This window comes from Diabrotica virgifera, chromosome 8 (genome assembly GCF_917563875.1).
Source record: "Diabrotica virgifera virgifera chromosome 8, PGI_DIABVI_V3a".
Taxonomy (NCBI): domain Eukaryota; kingdom Metazoa; phylum Arthropoda; class Insecta; order Coleoptera; family Chrysomelidae; genus Diabrotica; species Diabrotica virgifera.
Window position 1 is genome coordinate 213,724,496 of NC_065450.1, and position 25,216 is coordinate 213,749,711.

Here is a 25,216-nt window from a genome sequence, read left to right on the forward strand (position 1 = left end):
TAAACAATGTTGCGGAGCTTTTTGACTGGGAGGATAACTCAGTTATTATAACATGAGTTATTTTCAAGCAGTTTGTGCAAAAAAATATGAGTCACCTCCAAATGTAACGTCCAAATGTACTAATATTTTTACAGATGCGCCCTGGTCTATTCATGGTTAATGCGACTTTGTGCACTTAAAAAATTGTTTAGCTTTGAAGACAACTAACATGAACTTTTGTTAATTTGTAGTGGCCGTCGTAGTGGCGTTTTTCATCTGCTGGGCGCCCTTTCACGCCCAACGTTTACTCGCAATTTACGGAGCCAGCGAGCGTACATCCGCCGACATGATCCGGGCTTTCCAGATTCTGACCTACGTCAGTGGTATCTTCTATTATCTGTCGACGACGGTCAATCCTCTACTCTATCACATTATGTCCAACAAATTCAGGGAGGCATTCAAGGTAAGTTAATACAAGTATTAAGTATTAAGGGACCCTTGGGATTGATGCGATTATAGGAGTTGGGGACCTTGAATTATACAATTATTTCCCAGACACAAAGGACCCTTTAATGAGTGTGTTTGCGAAAAGGCCGATTCCGTGATGGAATCCTATTTTTGTTTTGTCGTGTATTGATCAGCAATACACGTTGATTATACCAAGGTCTACGAAAAATCAATAAAAAGAATTTATTTAGATTAACGTGTCTTCATAATTAAAATATTTGACACATTTTTAACAGATGATAATATTTACAAGTAACTTGTTCTTCTTCTTCAGGTGCCGTGTCCGTATTCAGACGTTGGCCGTCGTCATGTTTACAAGTTCCTGAAACCTCTCTCTATCGGCTGCTGCGCGAAACAATTCTTCTACTGTGCAGCCACACCATTGTCTAATATTACGCAGACATGAAAGTTTCTTTCGACCAATCCATCTCTTTCACTCCACTTTTCCTTGTATTATAAGGCGAAGTAGATGGTATTTAGGCCCTCTCATTATATGGCCGAAGTATTCTGTTTTTTCGCTCTTTATGATGTTTATGAGCAGACGTTCTGAATTCATCATTTGGAGAACATGTTTATTGGAAGTGTGAGAAAACCCACGATATCTTCTAATTTATTTAGCATTGTAGTTTTTAACGTCCATGTCTCACAACCATACAATAATATAGACCACACGTAACATTTTAGGACCTTCTTGCGAATCCTCATCGACAGGCGTCAGTTACATAAAACTGGTTTCCAGGTCATAAAAGCCTTACGTGATATATCAATCCTGGTTATTATCTCTTCATCACAATCGCAATTTACATTTCACCAACTGCCAAGGTATTTAAAATGGTTTACCCGTTCTATCTCTTCTCCATCAAGAGAAAGCACGCCTTAAGCTGCATTTATCTTTCCAACTGCCATCCACTTTGTCTTTGAAATATTGATTTTTAGGCCTCTCTGATAACTTACTTCACTGACTAGATTTACTAATGTCCGGAGATCTTCTAAATTTTCTGCAAGAATGGCTGTATCGTCAGCATATCTGATATTGTTAATTACTTCTCCGCCCAGTCGTACTCCCTCTTGGCTGTCGTCCAAATCCTCCCTAAAGATTTCTTCAGAGTACAGATTAAAGAGACTGGGTGACAAAACACAACCCTATCGCACTCCACGTTTGATGGGTAGTTTTGTTTTCACCCGATTTTTAAAAAATGTAAAAACTTTGAATTGTCCACGTCCGTGTGTTTGTCTGTCTGTCTGTGATCACAACTCATCCGTCAATATACCAGCTAGAATGACAAGTGAGGTGTCAAATCAAAGCTTTGAATGCAAGCTAAAGGTAAGATATTTGACCTAGGCTGTCTGTCCGTCGGTTCGTCCGACCGCGAATATAACTCCTCCGTCATTATACCAGGTGACAAATGAGGTGTCAAATGAAAGCTTGTAATCCAAGGATGGTACTAAAGGTGAGATATTTGACCTAGGTTGTTTGTCCGTCGGTCCGTCCGACCGCGAATATAATTCTTCCGTCATTATAACAGCTAGAATGACAAATTAGGTGTCAAATGAAAGCTTATAATCCAAGGATGGTCGTAAATGTGAAATATTTGACGCGGTCCGTCCGACCGCGAATATAACTCCTCCTTCATTATACCAGGTAAAATGACAAATTAGGTGTCAAATGAAAGCTTATAATCCAAGAATGGTACCAAAGGTGTGATATTTTACCTAGGCTGTCTGTCCGTCGGTCCGTCCCACCGCGAATATAACTCCTACGTCATTATACCAGGTAGAATGAAAAATGAGGTGTCAAATGAAAGCTTACAATCCAAGGATGGTACTAAATGTGAGAAATTTGACCTAGGCTGTCTGTGCGTCTGTCCGTCCGACTGAGAATATAACTCCTCCGTCACTATACCAGGTAGAATAACAATTGAGGTGTCGAATGAAAGCTTATAATCCAAGGATGGTACTAAATGTTCGAAATTTGACATAGGACTTCCGGCTTTATAAATGCGACCAGAAGTACTATTTTAAAGTCACCGGAATAGTACACGTGATATATTATTCGACGCTACTTCGCAAGATGAGAACAAGTATATACTTCCGGTTTCATGACTGTCTGTTCATCTGTCTTTCCGTCCGCGAATACAACTCCTCCAGCAGGAGGAAAATGCAGCAGCTGCATAATTTCGTGTTGCAAAAAAATTGAAAATGTTTATACATTTTGATTCATTTACTCTTTTGTCATTTCAAGTACCTTGGCAGCTGGTTAAATGTAAATTGTGACTCTGATGAAGAGATAATAACTAGGATCGAAATATCACGGAAGGCTTTTATGACCTGGAAACCAGTTTTATGTAATAGAAACCTGTCGATGAATATTCGAAACAAGGTGCTGAAATGTTATGTGTGGTCTATCCAATTGTATGGTTGTGAGACATGGACGTTAAAAACGACAATGCTAAACAAAATAGAAGCATTCGAATTGTGGTGCTATCGACGATTCCTAAAGATATCGTGGGTTTCGCACACTTCCAATGAAGTTGTTCTTCAAATAATGAATTCGGAACGTCTGCTCATAAGCATCATAAAGAGAAGAAAAACAGAATACTTCGGCCATATAATTAGAGGACCTAAATACCATCTGCTTCGCCTTATAATACAAGGAAAAGTGGAGGGAAAGAGATGGATTGGTCGAAAGAAACTTTCATGGCTGCGTAATATTAGACAATGGTGTGGCTGCACAGTAGAAGAATTATTTCGCGCAGCTGCCGATAGACAGAGATTTCAGGAAATTGTAAACATGTTGACGGCCAACGTCTGAATACAGACACGGCACCTAAAGAAGAAGAAGGCTCTTTTGTTGAGTACTAAGAAATCTTTCTTGTTGTAACTTTTACCACGCTGATCAGATGGGTTGTGAATTATTTAAAATTCTCTCATCTTAATTTCCTCGGCATCCTGTATAATTTATAATTTTTGAAAATCTCGGGAGGTTGTAACCAAAGAAAGTATTCCACCTGTTGTCAATCTGGTGGTATGGGAACGAAATTTATTGTCGTTTTCTGTGCTACTTCGATTGATGACTTACTTTCTTTTTCGGTAGATGTCTCTAGTACATCCGTGACATTTCGTTCTTTGCAATTCGGAAAGGCTCAAAGCATGATGCCTGAGAAAATCGGAGAGAAGAGGATATGGGACTACTGATGAGGAGGAAAAGACCTCCGAAACCGGTATAGACTCTTCCTCCACTCTCCTATTTAACCAGAGTATTATGCAGCTGCTGCATTTTCATGTTGTAATGAAATTGAAAATGTTTATACATAAATTAAAGTCTAAAAAAAGAAACATGATTCCATTTCACCTGTACAAGAAATGTCACATGGCCCCGATGAAATAAGTGCTGAAATACTAATTTTTTTGGGAGAAAACGGAATTAGAGAAGCTGCTTTTGTAAAAATGAGAAACGTACTTTACAATCCAAGGTAACCGTGGCCCTGGTAGAAGAAGAACATCATTGCTAAAAAATCGAAGACAGTGGTCGGAAAATTGGCTACATCAATATCCAGAGCTGGTGTTAGTAAAGGCACGATAGCGAATATGGTAGCCAACATATGTAATATTCAACGATCGGTAACAGTCATGGAACTAGAACAACATGGGAGAGAATCACTTAAAATAATCTTCTATGCAGACGATGCAATACTAATCGCTCAAAGTGAAGATGATTTACAACGTAGGTCTTCATCATCATCATCATCATCATCATCATCATCATCATCATCATTATCATCATCACAACGTAGGTATGCTGCACCAATTTAATATAACCGACAGAAAATGTAATATGTTAATTTCTCCACAAAAGACAAAATACATGGTTATTACAGCAAATCTACTATGATCTAAATGAGAGCTAGAGGATCATATACTAGAAAAAGTGATGGAGTTTAAATATACTAGGCATCAGACTATCTAGTTTCGGAAAGCTCTAAACAGAACTGGAAGACCAAATGAATAGAGCAAACAGAGCTGCAGGTTGCCCGAATGAAACAACATGGAGAAGTGACAATATCAGAAAGGAAATGAAAGGCAGAATTTACAAAATAGTCATTAGATTTACAAAACAGTCATAAACGGCAGAAAAACGACCTGATACAGAGAGAACAAAAAGAATGCTATAAACAGCTGCAGAGATGAAAAACCTTCGAAAAATCTATTGTAAGACACTATGGGACAGAGCTAGAAGTATATACGACGGAGATGCAAGGTGAACAACGTTAATAACTGGGTAAGAAACAGAAGAGTAGAATGGAATTACCACAAAAGACGAATGAAAACAAATAGAGTAATAAGAACAGCGAAAGACGGTACCCCAATAGGAAAATGATCAGTAGGAAAAGCACGAAAACGATTGAACGACAACTTACTGGAGGCACATTGAAAAAAAGACAGTCATTTAATAATCAATAGCCTATAATGTTTATGTTAATAAATTACAGGGGTGAAAATAAAAAAGAAAATTTAGTGTGATTTTTAGAAACTTTTTATTGATTCTACGGGGCTTTAAGTCCACGGTAATAACATAATCTTGCATTCTGCGTTTCAATTTTTCAGAAATACTTATTTGTTTTTTCAGGATTCGAAAAAAATTAATACATTTAAAACACATTGAAAATTTTGACACGCGATATTTTGCGCCTTTCTCATTAATTCTAATATTATGTCATTGTCTGGTATAAATCTTCTACAAACCATAAAAACAATTCAAAAATAAATAGTAATATCGTCAAAGAGTACATATTATTGACTTGCAAGAATTTATAACAAAAATAATAAATCTGACAACATATCGTATTTGTTGAAAACACCTGAAATGTCACAATGAAAGTGTTTTAGAAATGTCTTATAAAATGGTGCTGATGACTTTACCGACATGTTTTAGAAGCATGTTTTTGACATTCCGTTGTTTATTTTTGGAAATAGGCAATAAAAATGAAGTCAGCGGAAAATTCAAATAAATAAATGAATGAAAAAGCGTAAACGCTCATCCTGCTGTCAGAAGTTTCCGGTGAGGTAGTCTCGATACACCCTTTAAAAAAAAGTGGAGGTGCTTTTTGTCCTCTTCACGCCTGCTTGCGTTGATGTCCTCATATTTCATCAGTTAAGAGATCATTGGAAGGTGAAATTCAACGTCGGCTTTATCCTTTATTTTTTTGTTTGAAAAATGAATGTCTATTACTTATTTGACATTTTGTGAACAAAAAACATCAAGTTAGGAAGATTGCAAATATAAAAAAACACAATTTTCTAAAGTGGTAGAATTGATATTGGGTAATAAAGTGTTTTTTCAACATGTTTTATACAATTGAATGCTTTTTAAAAATCAACTTTTACACCAGGGAAATAAGGCAAAAATATAGCATGTTCGGGGCACTTGAGCAGCCAGGTTGCAAATGGGTTTTTTGGGTAAATACCTAATACATTATAAATACAAAAATGCCCGTCACAGTTTGGACGAGAAATTTAGTTATTAACAAATAAGTGTCAAAAATGGGAGTTTTTTCGTTTAAATCGCTGCAGGGAAAAATAGAGTAATTAAATATCTTATTTATAATATTTTTCTTTTAGTAGATGAGCCAAGGTTGAAAATATCGCTTTTTAAATTTTGGTCCGATCATTTGTTGCTTCGGATATTGCAAAATAAAACTAAAATTTCGAAAATAAAAAATTTACTATAACTTTTGCGAAAATGAATTCAAGACTTTCATGTTGTATGAAAAGTTGAGTCAAACAGTCCATACAATGCACACAAAATTTTAAGACGATTCGTCAATTAGTTTAAATTTTATTAAATTTGTTTATCCCAAAGAGCTTTTTTTTTCCTCTTCTAGGGCTAGGTTGAAAAGCTTTGGCGATATTACGTCTCCTTGTCTCACGCCTCTCTTAATGGGGATGGGATTTGTATTTTCGTATAGTTGTACTATCATAGTTGCATTTTCATATACAGGGTGTTTCAAAAAGGTTTGTCATAAATTAAATCACACATTCCGGGTGCATAAATAAATTGATTGAATCCAACTGACCTTAGTATAAAAGTGTACACAAAAAAAGTTACAGCCCTTTGAAGTTACACAATGAAAATCGATTTTTTTTTTCATATATCGAAATCTCTTAGAGATCTTTCATTGAAAATGAACATGTGGCATTATTATGGCAGCAACATCTTAAAGAAAATTAAAGTGAAATTTGTGCACCCCATAAAAATTTTATGGGGGTTTTGCTCCCTTAAACCCCCCCAAACTTTTGTGTACGTTCCAATTAATTCATTATTGTGGTACCATTAGTTAAACACAACATTTTTAAAACTTTTTTGCCTCTTAGTAGTTTTTCGGTAAGCCAATTTTTATCGAGATGCGGCTTCTTTTTTAATATGTTTACATAAAAATTCTATTGGGGTTTTGTTCCTTTAAACCCCCCAAATGTTCGTGTACGTTCCAATTAAACTATTATTGTGGTACCATTAGGTAAACACAGTGTTTTTAAAACTTTTTTGCCTCTTAGTCTTTTTTTGATAAGTCACCTTTTATCGAGATGTGGCTTCTTCTTCAAAATATACCTAAAAATGTAAATTATAAATAAATTTTCAGATTATTAACAGGTATATCATAAGTACTTTACCACAAATATGTGGTGGATTCGACAAATATTCAAAATATCTCGATAAACACTGGTTTATCGAAAAAGTACTAAGAGGCAAAAAGTTTTAAAAATATTGTGTTTAACTAATGGTGCCACAAAAATAATTTAATTGGAACGTACACAAAAGTTTGGTAGGGGTTTAAGGAAGCAAAACCCCCATAAAATTTTTATGGGGTGCACAAATTTCACTTTAATTTTTTTTTAAGATTCTGTTGCCATTAGAATGCCACATGTCCATTTTCAATGGAAAATCTCTAAGATATTTCGATATATATGAAAAAAAAATCGATTTTCATTTTGTAACTTCAAAGGGCTTTAACTTTTTTTGTGTACACTTTTGTACTAAGGTAAGTTGGATTCAATCAATTTATTTTTGTCCCCGGAATGCGTGATTGAATTTATGATATACCTTTTTGAAACACATTGTATATTATCGATGGCTTAATTTGAAAACCTCTTATCTCATTAAACTACAATTTTACAGGAAAGGCAAAAAACTGATTTTCTGCATAATATAACCTAAAAACAAAAGGTCCGTTATGTATTTTTAATTCGAGCACATTGAGACAAATATCTGATATTGGCACAGAGCTAAAAGTGTTAAATGTTGGTATTAAATTGGAAATACAAATATTAACTATGAAAAACACGTAAATACCCTTGCAGTATATAGAGCCTTTGCCCAAGCAACTATGATAACCTCGTATATCTTGATATACGTGTTTTTCATCTCAAATGAGGTTGTGTTTATTATTATTTACGAGGTTTTCATTTTTCATAGCTTATTGCACACCTCCAAATACTAGGTAGATACAATACAAATCTTTTGATTTAAGGTTCATAAAATCTTCCTATATGCCGGACTACCTTTTGTTATTCACAAAAAACATTTCTGCAAGTGGAATCTCTCAAACAAACACTCCAAATTATGTACCAAATTCTTGGTTATAGATATACGTGGTTTCTTTTTTCGGCTGTAGAAAATAGTCTAGTGTATTTTTAATTTTTCTAACAGTTGTAAATCGTGAGATACAAGGTTTTCAAACTAAAACCGCCAAAATGTCATTTTCGAAAAAAAATGAGATACTAGGTTTTCACACTAAGCCATCTTTATGTATTAGTTGCCTATGTCTCGAATCTATTCTACTTTTATTATTAATAGATTGTTCTCTAGCCCACATCTTGATACTATCAAACGCCTTTTCATAGTCTACGAAGGCAAGAAATACGGGTAGTTGGTATTCAGTTGCCTTCTCTATCAATGTTCTCATTGTCAGCAGATGGTCTGATGTACTATATCCAGTGTGCGGAAGGCAGTCTGTTCCACCGGTGGGTAATTTTCCATTTTGTAGGTCAACCGTCAACCGGTTGTTAATAATTCTCATAAATAGTTTGTATACTAGCCTGAGAAAAGATATGTTAGGTCTATAATTCTGTAGATCACATTTGTCCCCTTTTTGTGTAAGAATATTACTAGACTCTCGTTCCAGTCTTTAGGGATCTTGCTATTATGGAGACATCTATTAAATAGCTCTGTTAGTATTCGCTCCAAGCGTTAACAAAGCATCAGAGCAAAATCGACCGACCTGCTCATGGTGGCGGTTGCTTGAATCTTTGTAAGGGCGCTTTATTGTATGTTTTTTTTTTTCTTTGGAGTTGTATGACTACGGGCCCTTCAAGGCTCATTCGCCGATTCACCAATTTTGCTCATTTATTTTACAATATATTTTCCTATACCTATCTACTTAACATTTTTTATCCTACTTATTCTACATACTTTATAAGGAATGACCACTGGTCAGTGGAAATACCACATCAGGCAAAAACACAGGTTTATTTATATATTATAATATATTTTAATTTCAGTCTTTACATTGGTTAGTTTATAATTTGATTTTTATATTTTTAATATGTTCTATAAATAATTGCATTAATTCTGTATTATTAATTTGTGATAATATACAGGGTGTCCCGAAAAGATTGGTCATAAATTATACCACAGATTCTGGGGTCAAAAATAGATTGATTGAACCTCACTTACCTATATACAATAGTGCACACAAAAAAAGTTACAGCCCTTTGAAGTTACAAAATGAAAATCGATTTTTTTTCATATATCGAAAACTCGTTAGAGATTTTTTATTGAAAATGGACATGTGGCATTCTTATGGCAGCAACATCTTAAAAAAAAATTAAAGTGAAATTTGTGCACCCCATAAAAAATTTATGGGGGTTTTGTTCTTTTAAACCCCCCCAAACTTTTGTGTACGTTCCAATTAAATTATTATTGTGGCACCATTAGTTAAACACAATATTTTTAAAACTTTTTTGCCTCTTAGTACTTTTTCGATAAGCCAGTGTTTATCGACATATTTTGAATATTTGTGGAATCCACCACATATTTGTATAAGGTTAAGTACGATTATAGAGACCTGTTAATAATCTGAAAATTTATTTATAATTTACATTTTTAGGCATATTTTGAAAAAGAAGCCACATCTCGATAAAAGGTGAGTTGTCAAAAAAGACTAAGAGGCAAAAAAGTTTTAAAAACACTGTGTTTAACTAATGGTACCACAATAATAATTTAATTGGAACGTACACAAACATTTAGGGGGTTTAAAGGAACAAAACCCCCATAAAATTTTTATGTAAATATACTAAAAAAGAAGCCGCATCTCGATAAAAACTTGCTTATCGAAAAAATACTAAGAGGCAAAAAAGTTTTAAAAACGTTGTGTTTAACTAACGGTACCACAATAATGAATTAATTGGAACGTACACAAAAGTTTGGGGGGGTTTAAGGGAACAAAACCCCCATAAAATTTTTATGGGGTGGACAAACTTCACTATAATTTTGCTTTATGATGTTCCTGCCATAGGAATGATACATGTCCATTTTTAATAAAAAATCTCCAATAGTTTTCGATATATTGAAAAAAATCGATTTTCATTTTGTAACTTCAAAGGGCTGTAACTTTTTTTATGAGCACATTTGTACTAAGATAAATTAGGTTCAATCGAACTATTTTTAACCCCAGAATGTGTGGTATAATTTTTGACCAATCTTTTCGGGACACCCTGTATAATATGTTAAATTTATTGGGTGTGTTATATTTTTACAAGTGTATAATTTACTTATAAACGTATTTATATTTATTTGTATTAGAGGGCAATTTAAAATCATATGTTCAGCATCACCTATTTCTCCACATTGACAATATGGATTGTCTCTTAAATGAATTTTATGTAGATATGTTGGAATCAATGCATGGTTAAATCTTAAACGGCATATTTGTCTCACTGCGTATTTTGGAAGAGTTGTCATTGCAAATCATGGTCTTGATGGTATAGTACATTGAATTTCTTTATAGTACATACCTTTTTTAATTTCCTCAAATTCTTTGCTCCAGATTATTTTATATATATATTAGTGCTAATATTTTTAATTTCTTCAGGTGTACATTTGTAGTCAATATATGTCCCTTCTTTTAGAGCCTGCTTAGCTAAGGAATCTACGAGTTCATTACCCATAATTCCGCTGTGTCCTTTGACCCACAATAACCGTATTTTTTTAAATCTGTATTTAATTTGTTAATATTTTTGATTATTTCCAAAATAATATAATTTGCTTTGGAAGTTATCTTCAGGTGCTTTATTTTTGACAAAGCGCTTTTACTGTCACTTGTTATACCAATTTCTGAATTTGTGATATGTTGACAATACTTCAAGGCTTCTAGTATACCTATTAACTCCGCCGAATATATGTTTGTGTTTATATTTAATTTTACCATTTTTTTATACTTAATTTGTGGATCATATATTGCACAGGCTGTTCCCTCCTTGTTTTTTGATGCGTATGTGTAAATTTGATATGAATGGGACATTTGTAAAAAAATGCCATATCACGTTATTTGTTGTGTTGTTCACTGAAAAAATACATGGAAAACTAGGAAAACTTTTTCTATATATATACAAAGGACGTGGCAATATACACTATACACATATGATATAATAATATTATTTACGTTTTTATAAGTTTTGTACATATTACATACACTTTTTAGCTCTGATAAATCCGAATTGACTCCAAAAAGTACGGATACGGTATGTCCTATATAACCTCACTATCGTAAATTATGTCAATAAATCTTTATTAACGACAAACAATATTTTTGTTGAACTATAAACGACATTATAAAAGAATAACTAATGACTTCTAACAATTTGTATTCGTTTACTATCACTAGAAAATAAAATATTCAAGTTTAACCCATTTAGCGCCAAAGGTGCGAAAACGCACCATTATTTTGTAGAATTTTTTTTGACAATTCGTTAATTTTTTTTAAATATTTGTATTTTTTGAGCAACTAGAAGATATATAAGTGTAACTAAATTTAATTTTGTTTAATTTCCAAACTCATGCTTTCATCACAAAAATATTTTCTAAATGTCCGACATTTTCAATCCTTCGACACAACTTTATTTTTACTGTAGTAATTTTATTGGCATAACACTTTTGTGGTCAAATAAAATAAAACATTATTGTTTTAACCTATTTGTACACCAATTGTTATAGAAATACAAAAAAAAAAATTTCTGAGTCATCAAATCTCGTGTTTGAAAATAATGGTTCGATAACGAACCATTGGCGGAAGTCGACATATAATCCTGTCTGATCAGGAATAAGTTCAAGGTGATGCACAGGCAGTAATTTGTTGGGATATTTCTTTATTATGTGTAAAAACACGTATCCACTATGCTTGCGCTCCGAGCTCCTGCAACTGCTCCACATAGTGGACACGTTTGGCGCTCCCGGACTGTGCAATGGTGCGCACTCTGCCTCGACGCTCCAATCTGTGGCGGTTTTTATGTAAGGGAGCGCATACCGTATCGATTGGAGCAGTTGCAGAGAGCGCGGAGCGCAAGAAGTCCGTGAGCATAGTGGATGGTTGGCGCTCTCGGACCATGCAACAGTGTGCGCTCCGCCTCAACGGTCCAATAGGTGGTGGTTTATATGTAGAGGAGCGCATGCATGTAGATGGTAGCAGTTGCATGGAGCGTGGAGCGCAAGAGGTTTGTGAACATAGTGAATGGTAGGCACTCACGGACCGTGTAACAGTGCGCCAACGATCGTGCGGCAGTGCCTCGGTGGTCGAATATTACGAACGTAGTGGATACGTACCTTTAGAAATACGGGTATTCTGGTATTCAGTTTTGTTATAATCTAGGGTGGGGGAGGGGGGAGGGAGCTACATAAGGGAGGTTGTGTAGTGTTGTAGACAATATGTCGATTTGTCGAATTTATGCAACTGACACAGTGCAAGATACAGGATTGGAAAGTGTAAACTGGAAATATCTAAAATAATTTCTAAAAAAGATAGAGGGCCGTTCGAAAGAAGGTGTAGGCAATGTTCTAACCATACTATTTTTGTTTATCAAAACTTCCAGGTCCATTTACACTCTAAATGTTTTGAGACTTTTCACAAAAAATAAAATTGTGTATTTCAATTTTTATATCTCATTTCCGCCAAAGGTTCGAAAACGAACCATTTTGTTGTTGTGACACCTGCCATTATCAAAGTGTGAAACAATTTTTTTACGAATGTTTAAGTTTATTTTACTCTAGTTAATCAAATATATTACATATTATTGCAGTATTTCTTTGCTTGGCGGTTAATGGGTTAACAAAATAATCCCATAAGAGTCAATACTAAAACGTCCTTACAAAACTGACAGCGTGTCACGTGACTAAATTTCTGTAAATAGAGGGGAGACGCACGGAGCCAATAGGAACTTCCACACCTATTGAATAAATTATAAAATATTTTTGATTCAAAACAAATTTATTTACATTAGACTTGATATACAGTATGTCCCTGTAAGTTGTATCCATATGGAAAACTTTTTTATTATTAATTTTACGAAAAAAGTTATTCTTTATAAAAAGCTCTGCATGGTCCAAAACCTAAGATTTAACCATCAAATATCAATTTTTTTAAATATTATACGAGGTATGTCAAAAAGTTTAAATTTCACTCAAGAGTAAAGTAAGTTTATTTTTCACAATATTGAAAATTACTATTATGAAAAGTTGTTTGGAATTAAAAACTATATTCTAGTATGGAATTACATCCTTCTAATTAAAAAAAATTTTTTGAAAAATTATGGACAACTAACATTTAGTCCAGAAAGCCACTGCGCATCCGCTAGGAAAAATATTCTAATTCGGATTTTATGCACAATCTTACTCAAAAAGGACTCCTTTTAACAAATTTGCATGTTGCCAGGACCAAAAGGTGGTCAAAAATTTTTTAAACTAAAATTTTTTCCTAAAAGTTTTTTTCCTAAAATTATTATTTTTGCATGGAAAAAAGTTTTTTTAGGTTTTTTGGATGATTCCAAACAGAAAAGGTCTTTAGTGACTTTTCTCTAAAAATGATAGTTTTTGATATATAAGCGATTAAAAATTGAAAAATTGCGAAATCGGCCATTTTTAACCGTCAAAAACTATGTGAAAAACTGAAAATTTAAATGTTGCCAAGGTAGGTAGATATTCTTTAAACATCGGTTGATGAAATCCCGAAGAGTTTTTTGCAATACAATATTCAAAACTCCTTTGTTTTTTAATTGCTAATCAAGCGTGCGCGACACTATTTTCCACCGACAGTATGGTGCAAATGAAAGGAATAAATTCGTTATTTCGTAAACTGGCGACTTTAAGGAAAAATCCCGAAACAGGTCGATTTTTATTTTTAAGTTATGATATTGTGGCATATATGGTATACTAGTGACGTCATCCGTCTGGGCGTGATGACGTAATCGATGGTTTTTTTAAATGAGAATAGGGGTCATGTGCTAGTTCATTTGAAAGGTTCTTCAATTCTCTATTAAGTAATATAAACATTTACATAATTATTTATACAGGGTGTCCAAAAAAATTTTATTAAATTAAATTATTTGACAAAAAAAGAAGTAGAAGGACACCCTGTATAAATAATTATGTAACTGTTTACATTACTGAATAGAGAATTGAAGAACCTTTCAAATGAGCTACCACACGACACCTATTCTCATTTAAAAAAATCATCGATTACGTCATCACGCCCAGACGGATGACGTCACTAGTATACCATATATGGGATTTCATCTATCGGGATTTCATCTATCGATGTTTAAAGAATATCTACCTACCTTGGCAACATTCAAATTTTCAGTTTTTCACATAGTTTTTGACGGTTAAAAATGGCCGATTTCGCAATTTTTCAATTTTTAATCGCTTATATGTCAAAAACTATCATTTTTAGAGAAAAGTCACTAAAGACCTTTTCTGTTTGGAATGATCCAAAAAACCTAAAAAAACTTTTTTCCATGCAAAAATAATAATTTTAGGAAAAAACAAAAAAAAAACGTTTAAAAAATTTTTGACCACCTTTTGGTCCTGGCAACATGCAAATTTGTTAAAAGGAGTCCTTTTTGAGTAAGATTGTGCGAAAAATCCGAATTAGAATATTTTTCCTAGCGGATGCGCAGTGGCTTTCTGGACTAATTATGTATTTTCAGTTATTTGAATTCAGATAACTCTTTTATTATTAATTTTACGAAAAAAAGTGATTCTTAATAAAAAGCTCTGCATGGTTTAAAACCTAAAATACAACGATTTCAAATTTTATCAATTTTATACGAAGTATGTCAAAAAATATGAATTTCGCTCAAGAGTAAAATACGTTTATTTTTCACAATACCGAAAATTGTTATTATGAAAAGTTATTTAGAATTAAAAACTATGTTTCAGTATGCAATTACATCCTTCTAATTGAAATATTCTGAACTATAAAGGTACTTTACTTTTGATATTTTATCTTTTTTGACATACCTCGTATAAAATTGATAAAATTTGATATAAGATGGTTGTATTTTAGGTTTTTGGACCATCCAGAACTTTTTATTAAGAATAACTTTTTTTCGTAAAATTAATAATAAAAAAGTTTCCCATACGGATACAACTTACAGGGACATACTGTAGAAATGTACCTACATGTTTCAAGATAAAAGTGTCTCGATTGGGATCACCGACAACAAACACATTACCCCAAATGTCCCAGTTGCAACGGTAACGGTAACGTTCCTGTATTAAGTTCAGCGATACACATTGATCTTCGACTTTGTGTCTTTGAATTTTCTGTTTGCCGTCGATTTGGGACAATCTTCGGATAAGGTAATCCTTTTCTCCTTGGAAGACAGCGATTTGAATAAATGAGATTCTATTGAGGAACATTTACTGACTCTGTTTGTACGAAATGATAGAAATGTTTGTCGAAATATAATATTTGTTATTTGGATTTAAATTCTACAAAGCGTTAATGTTTTTCTGTAAATAAACTATTTGCTAGATGAGTAAAACTTAATTTACATACATTCCGTATCATTTGAAGTATATAGTTGGAATTATTTAAGACAAAATAAGATGTTTTGTAACTTTTTCACGTTTTTAATTATATTTTACAAAAAAAATTCTGAAGAAACAAATTTTAAGAAACGCTTTTCCTTAGTTACTAAAATTAAATAATTATAAAAAAAATCAACTAAAAAGCAAAAAAATCAGATTTAATATACAACAAAAATCTCACACATTCGTTAAAAAATTGAAAAATCTAACACGTTCGTTAGAGAACGTTCGTTGTACTTTCCCGCACGGCGTGCGTGAAAGTAAATTTTCCCGCACGGCGTGCGGAAAAGTAAAATACCTTGTAATATGGCATTATAATATATTATAATACATATAATACATGCAAGAAACTAATATTTAGATATTATTTACTAATTTGTTTCAAATTTATCTTATTGTGTTCATGTTTTAATGAAATTAGCGCGATTATTTCATTCATAGGAGATTCTGACCAATAGAAAGCTACAGAAATCTAAATTAAACTGATAACTTTTTTGATAATTGCCCGTCGTCAAGCATATTACGTCAGATGCCCTTCGTTGCTACGAAAAAATACATTCAGTGACATTAATGACAAATGTTTTAAAAATTATAAAAGTGATGACTTTCAACCTTCAAATACATATTTATAACAACTGTGTGTTTAATTGTACTAATTTGTACTTACATAAATAAATTACAATAAAATTTTGGTTTTGAACAGTTTTATTCATGAAATAATCGCAACAAATTGCACTCGATCTCTAAAATTAATATAGAATTTTAGAGCTGTTGTGCATTTACTACTGATAATAGGGAACTTGCATACATTTTTAAATTCGAAAAAAATGTTACAAATCACAACAGAACATAATTTAAAACATTTATCAAAGATAAAAAAGTTTTGTTTGTCTTTCGTTTGGCCCCTAAAGACGATTAAAAATTCAAATTAAAACAGGTGGTCCAAAACGCATCGTGACGTCACTTGGTTTTACATTTACATTTTTCCAATAAAGTAAACAGAATTTTAAATTAGATGTTATAAACGTCAGTAGAAAATACATTTATGTGTCGTTACAAGTGTTTTTGATCGTTTGACCTATTCATAGAAAATTTGTACTTTTACAAAATGGTTTTATTGTCATTAGTAAACCTTCGTTCCTTTCCTTCAAAAACAGTATAAAACTACAATTTTAACAAACTGGTATATATGATTACAATGACATACGGTAAATGTCATTAGAATATAAATATTTTTGACTTATTCCACGACGATGAGCTTGCCAAATACCCATGTAGGTGGAGGCCAATAAACTAAAGAAGGAGAAGAAGAATATACCTAAATATAAGGTTGTGTCTAGGTATACGCTAACGTGTACGCAAATAAAAAAGTTAAAGTGTCAGTGATTTCTTATTTTTTATTTGTTTAGTGTTTGTTTTTAAATTAACTACGGAGTGCGGACAATTATTTAGTTCTTTTAATGAGTTTAAGAACATTTTAAAACAGTACGCAAAAGATAAGAGACTATAAATTAATATATATTTTTTTTTAGTTATAAATGAAATAGTATTACTGTAAAAGATTAAAATAAAAGGAAGACCTAAAGCTTTCACAATAATAATTAACTTGTTTTGAAGCTATTATCCTTGTGGCATTTTTGTAATCAACTATTCTAAATGGGAACTAAGCCACAATTTAACTAAAAAATTGATTTTATTAACGTTTCGACTTCTAAACCGGATGTCGTTGTCAAAATACAAAATATTATTAAATTAAACAAAAATGTTGTTGCTTAGTAAAAAATGTTTTCTAATAATTTATTTAATCTAACTAATTTTTGTCTTTTGAGAATGACATCTGATTTGGACGTCTAAACGTTAATAAAATAATTTTTTTAGTTAAATTGTGGCTTATTTTGCATTTAGAATAGTTGATTATAATAATTCACTTACGTATAAAAATTATTTTAACAATATTTTGTACCTACATGTCATGTCAACTAAATATAATTATTTTGCTAACCTAAATATATACTTTTATATATACACATTGATTTATTACAATTAAGTTTGAAACATCTGAATAGTTCTGTTTCCCTTCCCTTAACAAATATGTTTCCATCAAATAAACACTAAACATATCAAAATAGCATGTACCAAAATATATAGTCACTAAATAATGACGTCACTGGCTTGATGAAGTTTAATTCGCGTCTACCTAACTTTTTTATTTGCGTGCACGTTAGCGTGTACCTAGACACAGCGAAATATAACCATAATAAAAACTAATGCAATACTATGTGACGTCACGTGCCGTTTGAACTATTTTATACCGCTGAATACTTTAAATATGTATTTCTAAGTTATTACGAGTTTTTGAAGCGTGAAATTTTGGAAATTTCATTTTTAAACAAAACTAAACATTATTATCTAATAAAAAAAAATATGCAAGTTCCTTATTCGATGAAATAAAATTATTTTGACATACCTAATATTTAAAAGTCAGATCAGTAGACAATTACAATGGTTTTGAATCGTCGTCATGGAAACTAATGTCGTCGTCGTGGTAACCCATTATATTGAAAGTTTGGTTTTGACGAATTAATTTGTGCATTTTCACTTCTAAATAAAAATTGATATAACTATTTTTTGTGGTTTTTTTGCAAACGTACGGCCCTAGAAAAAATATTGTGCCTAACTCATGCGGAAAGTGTCTTCCCCGCACTCGACTGCTTGCCCGAACTTCGCTATCGCGTCGTTCGGATCAACGGCAGTCTCGTACGTGAAAGTATCACTTTCCGCACTAGTTAGGAAAATAACTATTTCAATTTTTTAACGAATGTTTGAGATATTTGTATATTTAACCTGTCTTAACATTTTTTTTGCAAATAAATTTTCGAGATTGAATTTTTTTATTTTTTGCTTTTTAGTTGATTTTTTTATAATCATTTAATTTTAGTCACTCGTAACTAAAAAAAAAGCGTTTCTTATTTTTTTTTTCATATTTTTTTATTTTTTACTTTTTAGTCTTACACTTTTTAAACATTAAAATATGTCGTCATGTAAAAAAAGGATGTATTATATGATAGACACATTTTTTGCATTTATTTCAACATTTGATGCATACATTGTATATTTTCTGTAATTTCTTAATACATTTCTTAAATCAAAATCATTATTTACACCTATTACAGTTTTCGCAGTCTTTCCATCTCTTTTAATGCTTGACTAATGCACTCTGTAGGTGTAGACCCTGTTACTGTAGCACGAAACGTCTCTACCGGTGGTTTTTCTAAATTCTAAAACTACGTTAAAAACACGACTTTTTTGAATTCGAATTTTGGTTGAAGTTTTGATTTGTATCGTATTGAAATTTGACACGAATAAGCGCCGATGTTTATATAAATAAAGATATGAGCGTACAAAATCTTCGCCACTTAGGATGTTTATAAACATGATGTGCAAACATGAAAAGTAGTCGGAATCGGCAAAAAATTTGAAACTTTATTGTTTATTTGTGAAGCATAACGTGAACAATTAACGTAAAAAGTGAAATTATGTATAGTTCATAATATGAACTTTCACATGCATTCGCGTGAACAATACACGAATAGTCAATAAAAAAAAATTATGTTTATTGATTGTTTAAATAAAAAAAAACGATTTTAATAAAAAATTCTTAAATTCTCTTGTTTTATACAATGTAGAAACTTGAAACTTTTACAGACTGTAGCAAACTATATTATAATTGGTACCTATATAAATGGTATTGGTATATAAAGAGATGTCAAAAAGAGATGGAGAAAGTACTTTGACAGCTTATTAAATGAAGAATTTGACAGACAGCCTGTACTGTAGAGTCAACGGAGACAGTAGCAGCAATGGTCACCAAAATAAAAAACGAGGAAGTGGGAAGTGGCTCAAGTGCTTCAAAAAATAAAGAAAGGAAAAGCGGTAGGACCAGATGATATTCCTGGGAAAATATGGAGAGCATTGGAAGAGACAGGAACAAGGTGGCTAGCATGTCTATTTAATAGAATTATGGAAGTTGGACAAATTCCAGACAAATGGAGAAGCAGCATACTGGTACCTGTTTACAAAAACAAGGGAGATATACAACAATGTACAAACTACAGGGCTATAAAACTGCTTAGCCACACCATGAAAATGTGGAAAAAAGTAATTGATAGACGGATACGTGAAGAGACCGAAATATCCGAGAATCAATTTGGCTTTATGCAGGGCAGATCAACAACAGATGCAATTTTCATTATAAGGCAGTTGATGGAAAAATACAGGAGTATAGAAACAAACCCTCATATGCTATTCATTGATCTTGAGAAAGCATATTATAGAGTTCCTCGAAAGATTCTGTGGTGGGCACTCAATAAGAAAGGAGTCCCTGGTGAATATGTAAAGATTGTGAGGGATATATGTATGAGGGAGTAATGACTAGTGTTAGGACAAGTGTGGGAGAGACTGATAAATTTCATGTGAAAGTAGGATTGCACCAAGGCTTTGTGCTTAGTCCGTATTTATTCTCATTAGTTTCGGACCAGATAGCAGCGAAACTACAGGGTAACATTCCATGGTGCTTAATGTATGTTGATGATGTCGTGTTAGTAGGAAATAGTGAAAGAGACTTAGAACAAAAACTGGAACAGTGGAGGCAAGCTCTGGAGGAAAAATGTTTAAAACTTAGTAAAACAAAAACAGAGTATTTGGAATGTTCATTTAAAGGTGGAGTTACTACAAATAAAATGGTATCTTTGGATGGTGAACTGACTGTAAAAAGCAATAGTTTTAAGTACCTGGGATCGGTATCACAGAGTAATAGAGAAATAGATGGAGATGCATGCAGTAGAATTAGGGCTGGATGGATGAAGTGGAAAGAAGCGAGTGGTGTGTTGTGTGACAGAAAAATTCCAATGTAGCTGAAGGGAAAATTCTATAAAACAGCCATAAGACCGGCTATGATGTACGGAACTGAATGTTGGACAGTGAAGAAGAAAGAGGAACAACGAATGCATGTGGCGGAAATGAGAATGCCTAGATGGATGAGTGGAGTGACAAAGTATATAAGGATAAGATTAGAAATTAGTATATTAAGGAAGTCTAGGTGTGGCACCAATTGATGCCAAAATGAGAGAGCATAGGTTAAGATGGTTTGGTCATGTTCAACGTCAAGACGTTAATCACCAAATACGAAGAATAGCTGAAGTGTAGATTCCTGGAAGGAGTAGGATAGGAAGACCAAAGAAGATCTGGGGGGAGACGATAAGGCAGGACATGTTGGTAAAGGGGATTGACATTGATATGACCCAAGACAGAATTGTGTGGAGAAATGCAATTAGGGAAGCCAACCCCGCATAGGGATAAGGCAAAGAGAATGATGATGATGTATATAAATGGTCCCGTATACTCAGATAGGAGTAGAACTAATATAAATAAATAATCATTTGATTACAAAACGTTAGCCGTCTTATATTTCAGTTTGTTCAGAGAACATCATAAGCGCCTCTGATGATAACCTAATAAGGTTTGAAACTCGTTAAGGTGCTTATGATACTCTCTGAACAAACTAAAATATAAGACGGCTCTTTTTTGGTTCTACAACGAAATAATTATTTATTTATATTAGTTTTACTCCTATCTGAGTACCTATGCGTGACCATTTTTTGTTGGAATTTTAACGCGCTGGACAGGCGAGAAGTGAGATAGAACAGTATGAAAAAGTATAGGATACGGCAACGGTGTTATATGTGACGGTCGGGCCGGGTCGGATTCAATGCTAATATCTACACAGACATATTAGGGTGCTTTAACATCCAAGATGTCCCAACTTTTGATCTCCTTTAGACTTCTTTGCTCTGGCAATTCGTTGATTTGCAAATTTTAGAAACCACGAAGTTATTACCAGAAAAGTGGTTTTGACTTGAATATTATTTTAATTTTATTAAAAGCAAAAAATTCGCTTGTTTTCATTAAGTATTTATAAAAAACAATTAATTTTATTCAAGAACTTCATCAAACACCAAGATTTGTAAGGTCTTAAAATACAAAAGTCAATTTTTCTTTCCACAATTTATAACGCAAACTTCTAACTCACTTTCAAGAACACATCTCAAATATACAAAACAGTATTCAACCCTCCATTTAATACGTTTTAATGAGCTTTTGTAACATGACTGAAAGTACTCTTTATATACTGAAGTTTATAACCTTCTGGAAATTATTTAAATGAAGTATATTACAGTTGAGTGAATGTTTTTAAGTTTTGGCAGAATACAACCCATTGTTAGAGCTTTCAATACCGCAGCAAGTTACGTTGACTTTACATTGCCAATTCAATGCATATCGGCATTTTAGAAACTACAATAGACAGAAATATGAAGCATTTATTGTTTTGTTATGGACTATTCAATACAACGATCAAACAATTTTATGAAAAGGAAGGAGATGGGTAGGAAGAATACAGAATAAGTATATTACAGACATTATTAAAACTTCCTACACGTCTGTTATTTTATCGATCAGGCAACGCTGAACGAACAAGGCTATTACTCGTCAAATCTAGGAATGACTTTCGAAATATTAAGGGCAAAGGCGCAAAATGTCGCCTGTCAAAATTTTCAATATGTTTTAAATGTATTCAATAAAATAAAATAAAAATGTGTACAATTTTTATTCAGTTGCAATGCGAAGGCAAAACTGTCTTATTTTTCACTTAGAACAGAGAGCGCAAACCAGCACTCTAAATCGACGATTTTCGACTCTATTTGGAGTAATCATCAGAGAGGCGTAGGTTTGCTGGTCTCTGCCCCATGTGACGAAGCTCCGAGAGCTTATCCCCACATTGCAACTGACGTTTATGCAGTAGGTGTCTAGCGACATCTGGCAACTTAAAGTCTAAGTTTTCAACCTAATAGAAATATTAAAAATATTGAAAAATATTTTAAATGTTCCTAAAAAATATTTAATTGAAAACTTATTGGACCATTTTCCTGGTGACACCTCCATGGCTTCTGAAAACTTAGACTTTCAGTTGCCAGATGTCGCTAGACACCTAGTCCATAAACGTCAGTTGCAATGCGGGGATAAGCTCTCGGAGTTTCGTCACTTGGGGCAGAGACCGGCAAACACACGCCTCTCTAATGATGACTCCAAATAGAGTCGAAAATCGTCGATTTATAGTGCTGGTTTGCGCTCTCTGTTCTAAGTAAAAAATAAGACACTTTTGCCTTCGCATTTCAACTGAATAAAAATGGTATATAATTTTATTTTATTTTATATTAGTTTTACTCCTTTGAGTAACTAGGTCCATTTTCCGTTGGAATTTACCAGCTGAACAGACGGTGTCATGAATTGTAAGTTTTTGAATTCCCTCTTGTCTTCTTCGCTTCAGAATCCATCTGGCTTGCAATTTTTAGAAGCCATGGAGGTGTTACCAGAAAAATAGTCCAATAAGTTTTCAATTTAATATCTTTTTTAATATCAATTTTGAAAAAATGTGAAATCTTTGAATTATGCACGTCCGTCTGTGCGTCCGTCTGTCTGTCCGTCAGTGAAGATAACTCCTCCGTCATTATACCAGGTAGAATGACAAGTGAGGTGTCAAATAAAAGCTAATAATCCAAGGATCGTACTAAAGGTGAAAAATTTGACCTAGCCTGTCTGTCCGTCCGACCGCGAAAATAACTCATTCGTCATTATACCAGATAGAATGACAAATGAGGTGTCAAGTGAAAGCTTATGATGCAAGGATGGTACTAAAGGTGAAAAATTTGACCTAGGCCGTCTATCCGTCTGTCCGTCCGACCGCGAATTGAGCGGTATTGTTTTATTAATACGTATTCCAATATACGGATAAATTTATTAAGGAAGAAATGGAAACGGAAAAGGAAACGGAAAAGGAAAGGCTAAAAAAGCCTACTATCAAAATCGTATGGAAAGCTCTAAAAGTGTTGCAAAAGAAACTTGGTCCATAATAAACGATCTTCGAAATAGAACTCACGCAATTCAAACATTTGCCCTTCCAGACCCGGAAAATCTAAACGAATATTTCGTTAATGTGAGTAAAAATATAACTTCTACTATTTTGCCACAAAAAGATCCCATTTCCTATCTCCCCAATTCAGGAGTGTTCTCGAATTCATTCTTTTTAAGACCAATCGATATAACTGAACTGATCCAAACTATCAATAGTATCAAAAGCAAATCATCCTGTAGTACTGATGGACTATCCATAAAAATCTTCTCAAATCTCACAGAAAATGTGTTGGAAAACCTCGTCTCACTAATTAATGATTCCTTTGAAAGAGGCAAATTCCCAGAGTGCCTAAAGATAGCCATTATTATTCCCCTTCATAAGGGTGGTGAAAAATCTAATGCTTGCAACTATAGACCTATTGCCTTACTACCGGTACTTTCAAAAATTATTGAGAGACTCATAAAAACCCGTCTCATGTCCTTTCTCATTGATAACAACATCTTATCCCAAAATCAGTTCGGCTTTTTAACTAATAAATGTACCACTGATGCCTTGTTTTCTGTGTTTCATGAGGTTTACCAAGCACTAAACAATAATCTTTACACTGCCACTGTTTTCTGTGACTATGCCAAAGCTTTTGATTGTGTAAATCACGACATTTTGATTAAAAAACTAAATTTCTATGGGATTCGAGGTATTTCTTTGAATTGGTTCCAATCTTACTTAAATAATAGGAAACAAATAGTTAGAGCAAATGATACTGACTCTAGTCTCAAAAACATTGTATGTGGAGTACCACAAGGTTCAGTATTGGGTCCTCTACTGTTCCTTATCTTTATAAATGACATCACTAACTTAAAAATCGATGGAAAAATTTTTCTTTTTGCTGATGATACCAGTATCACTTGGAGCAACTCAACTATTGCATCTCTTCATGCAACTATAACTTCTGATTTGCTTACGATAAAAGCCTGGTCTGACTCTAATTTACTCTTTTAACGTGGATAAGACAGTAGCATTATCCTATAAAAGTGCTCTTCAACCCCTGCTTGTTAATAACAGCCAGATCTCTACCGTTGATTCTGTAAAATTTCTTGGTATTTTTTTAGACAGCAACCTCAAATGGTCCCTTCATATCGATGTGTTAAGTAAGAAACTCACCTCAGCCTGCTATGCTATAAGATCTGTTTCGAAAGAACTCAATTTAGCATCTTCTAAACTAACATATTTTTCTTTGTTCGAGTCTCATCTTCGATATGGTCTTCCTTTTTGGGGTTCTAGTACAGCTGCCCAGTTAGATGTTATTTTTAAATTACAAAAAAGAGCAATAAGGTATCTGTTTGGCCTCAGAAGAACAACACATTGCAGAAGTTACTTCAAAGATCACGGCATTTTAACCCTTACATCTTTATTTATTTTAGAAACTGTTTGCTTAATTCGTAAACACATGCATGTCTTTCCAGCAAGGCCTCGTCATGACTACTCCACCAGAAATTCAAATTTTGATGTCTATTTACCGATCTTGTCCTCTGAGTTAGTAAAGAAATCTATATTATATTCCGCAAAAAAACTATACAACCATCTTCCTTTACAACTCAAATCTGCAACATCTTTCCCCAAGT

General features: G+C 33.1%; 1 protein-coding gene across 1 annotated transcript in view; it reads left to right on the forward strand.

Moving 5' to 3' along the window:
* Positions 1 to 237: 237 nt before the first annotated feature.
* LOC114324561 (uncharacterized) overlaps positions 238 to 25,216 on the forward strand; it is a 30,600-nt gene continuing 5,621 nt past the window's right edge. Inside the window, exon 1 of the mRNA XM_050659206.1 lies at positions 238 to 442. Coding sequence (XP_050515163.1) covers positions 326 to 442 — 117 coding nt within the window. The 5' untranslated portion in view covers positions 238 to 325. The remainder of the gene's footprint in view (positions 443 to 25,216) is intronic.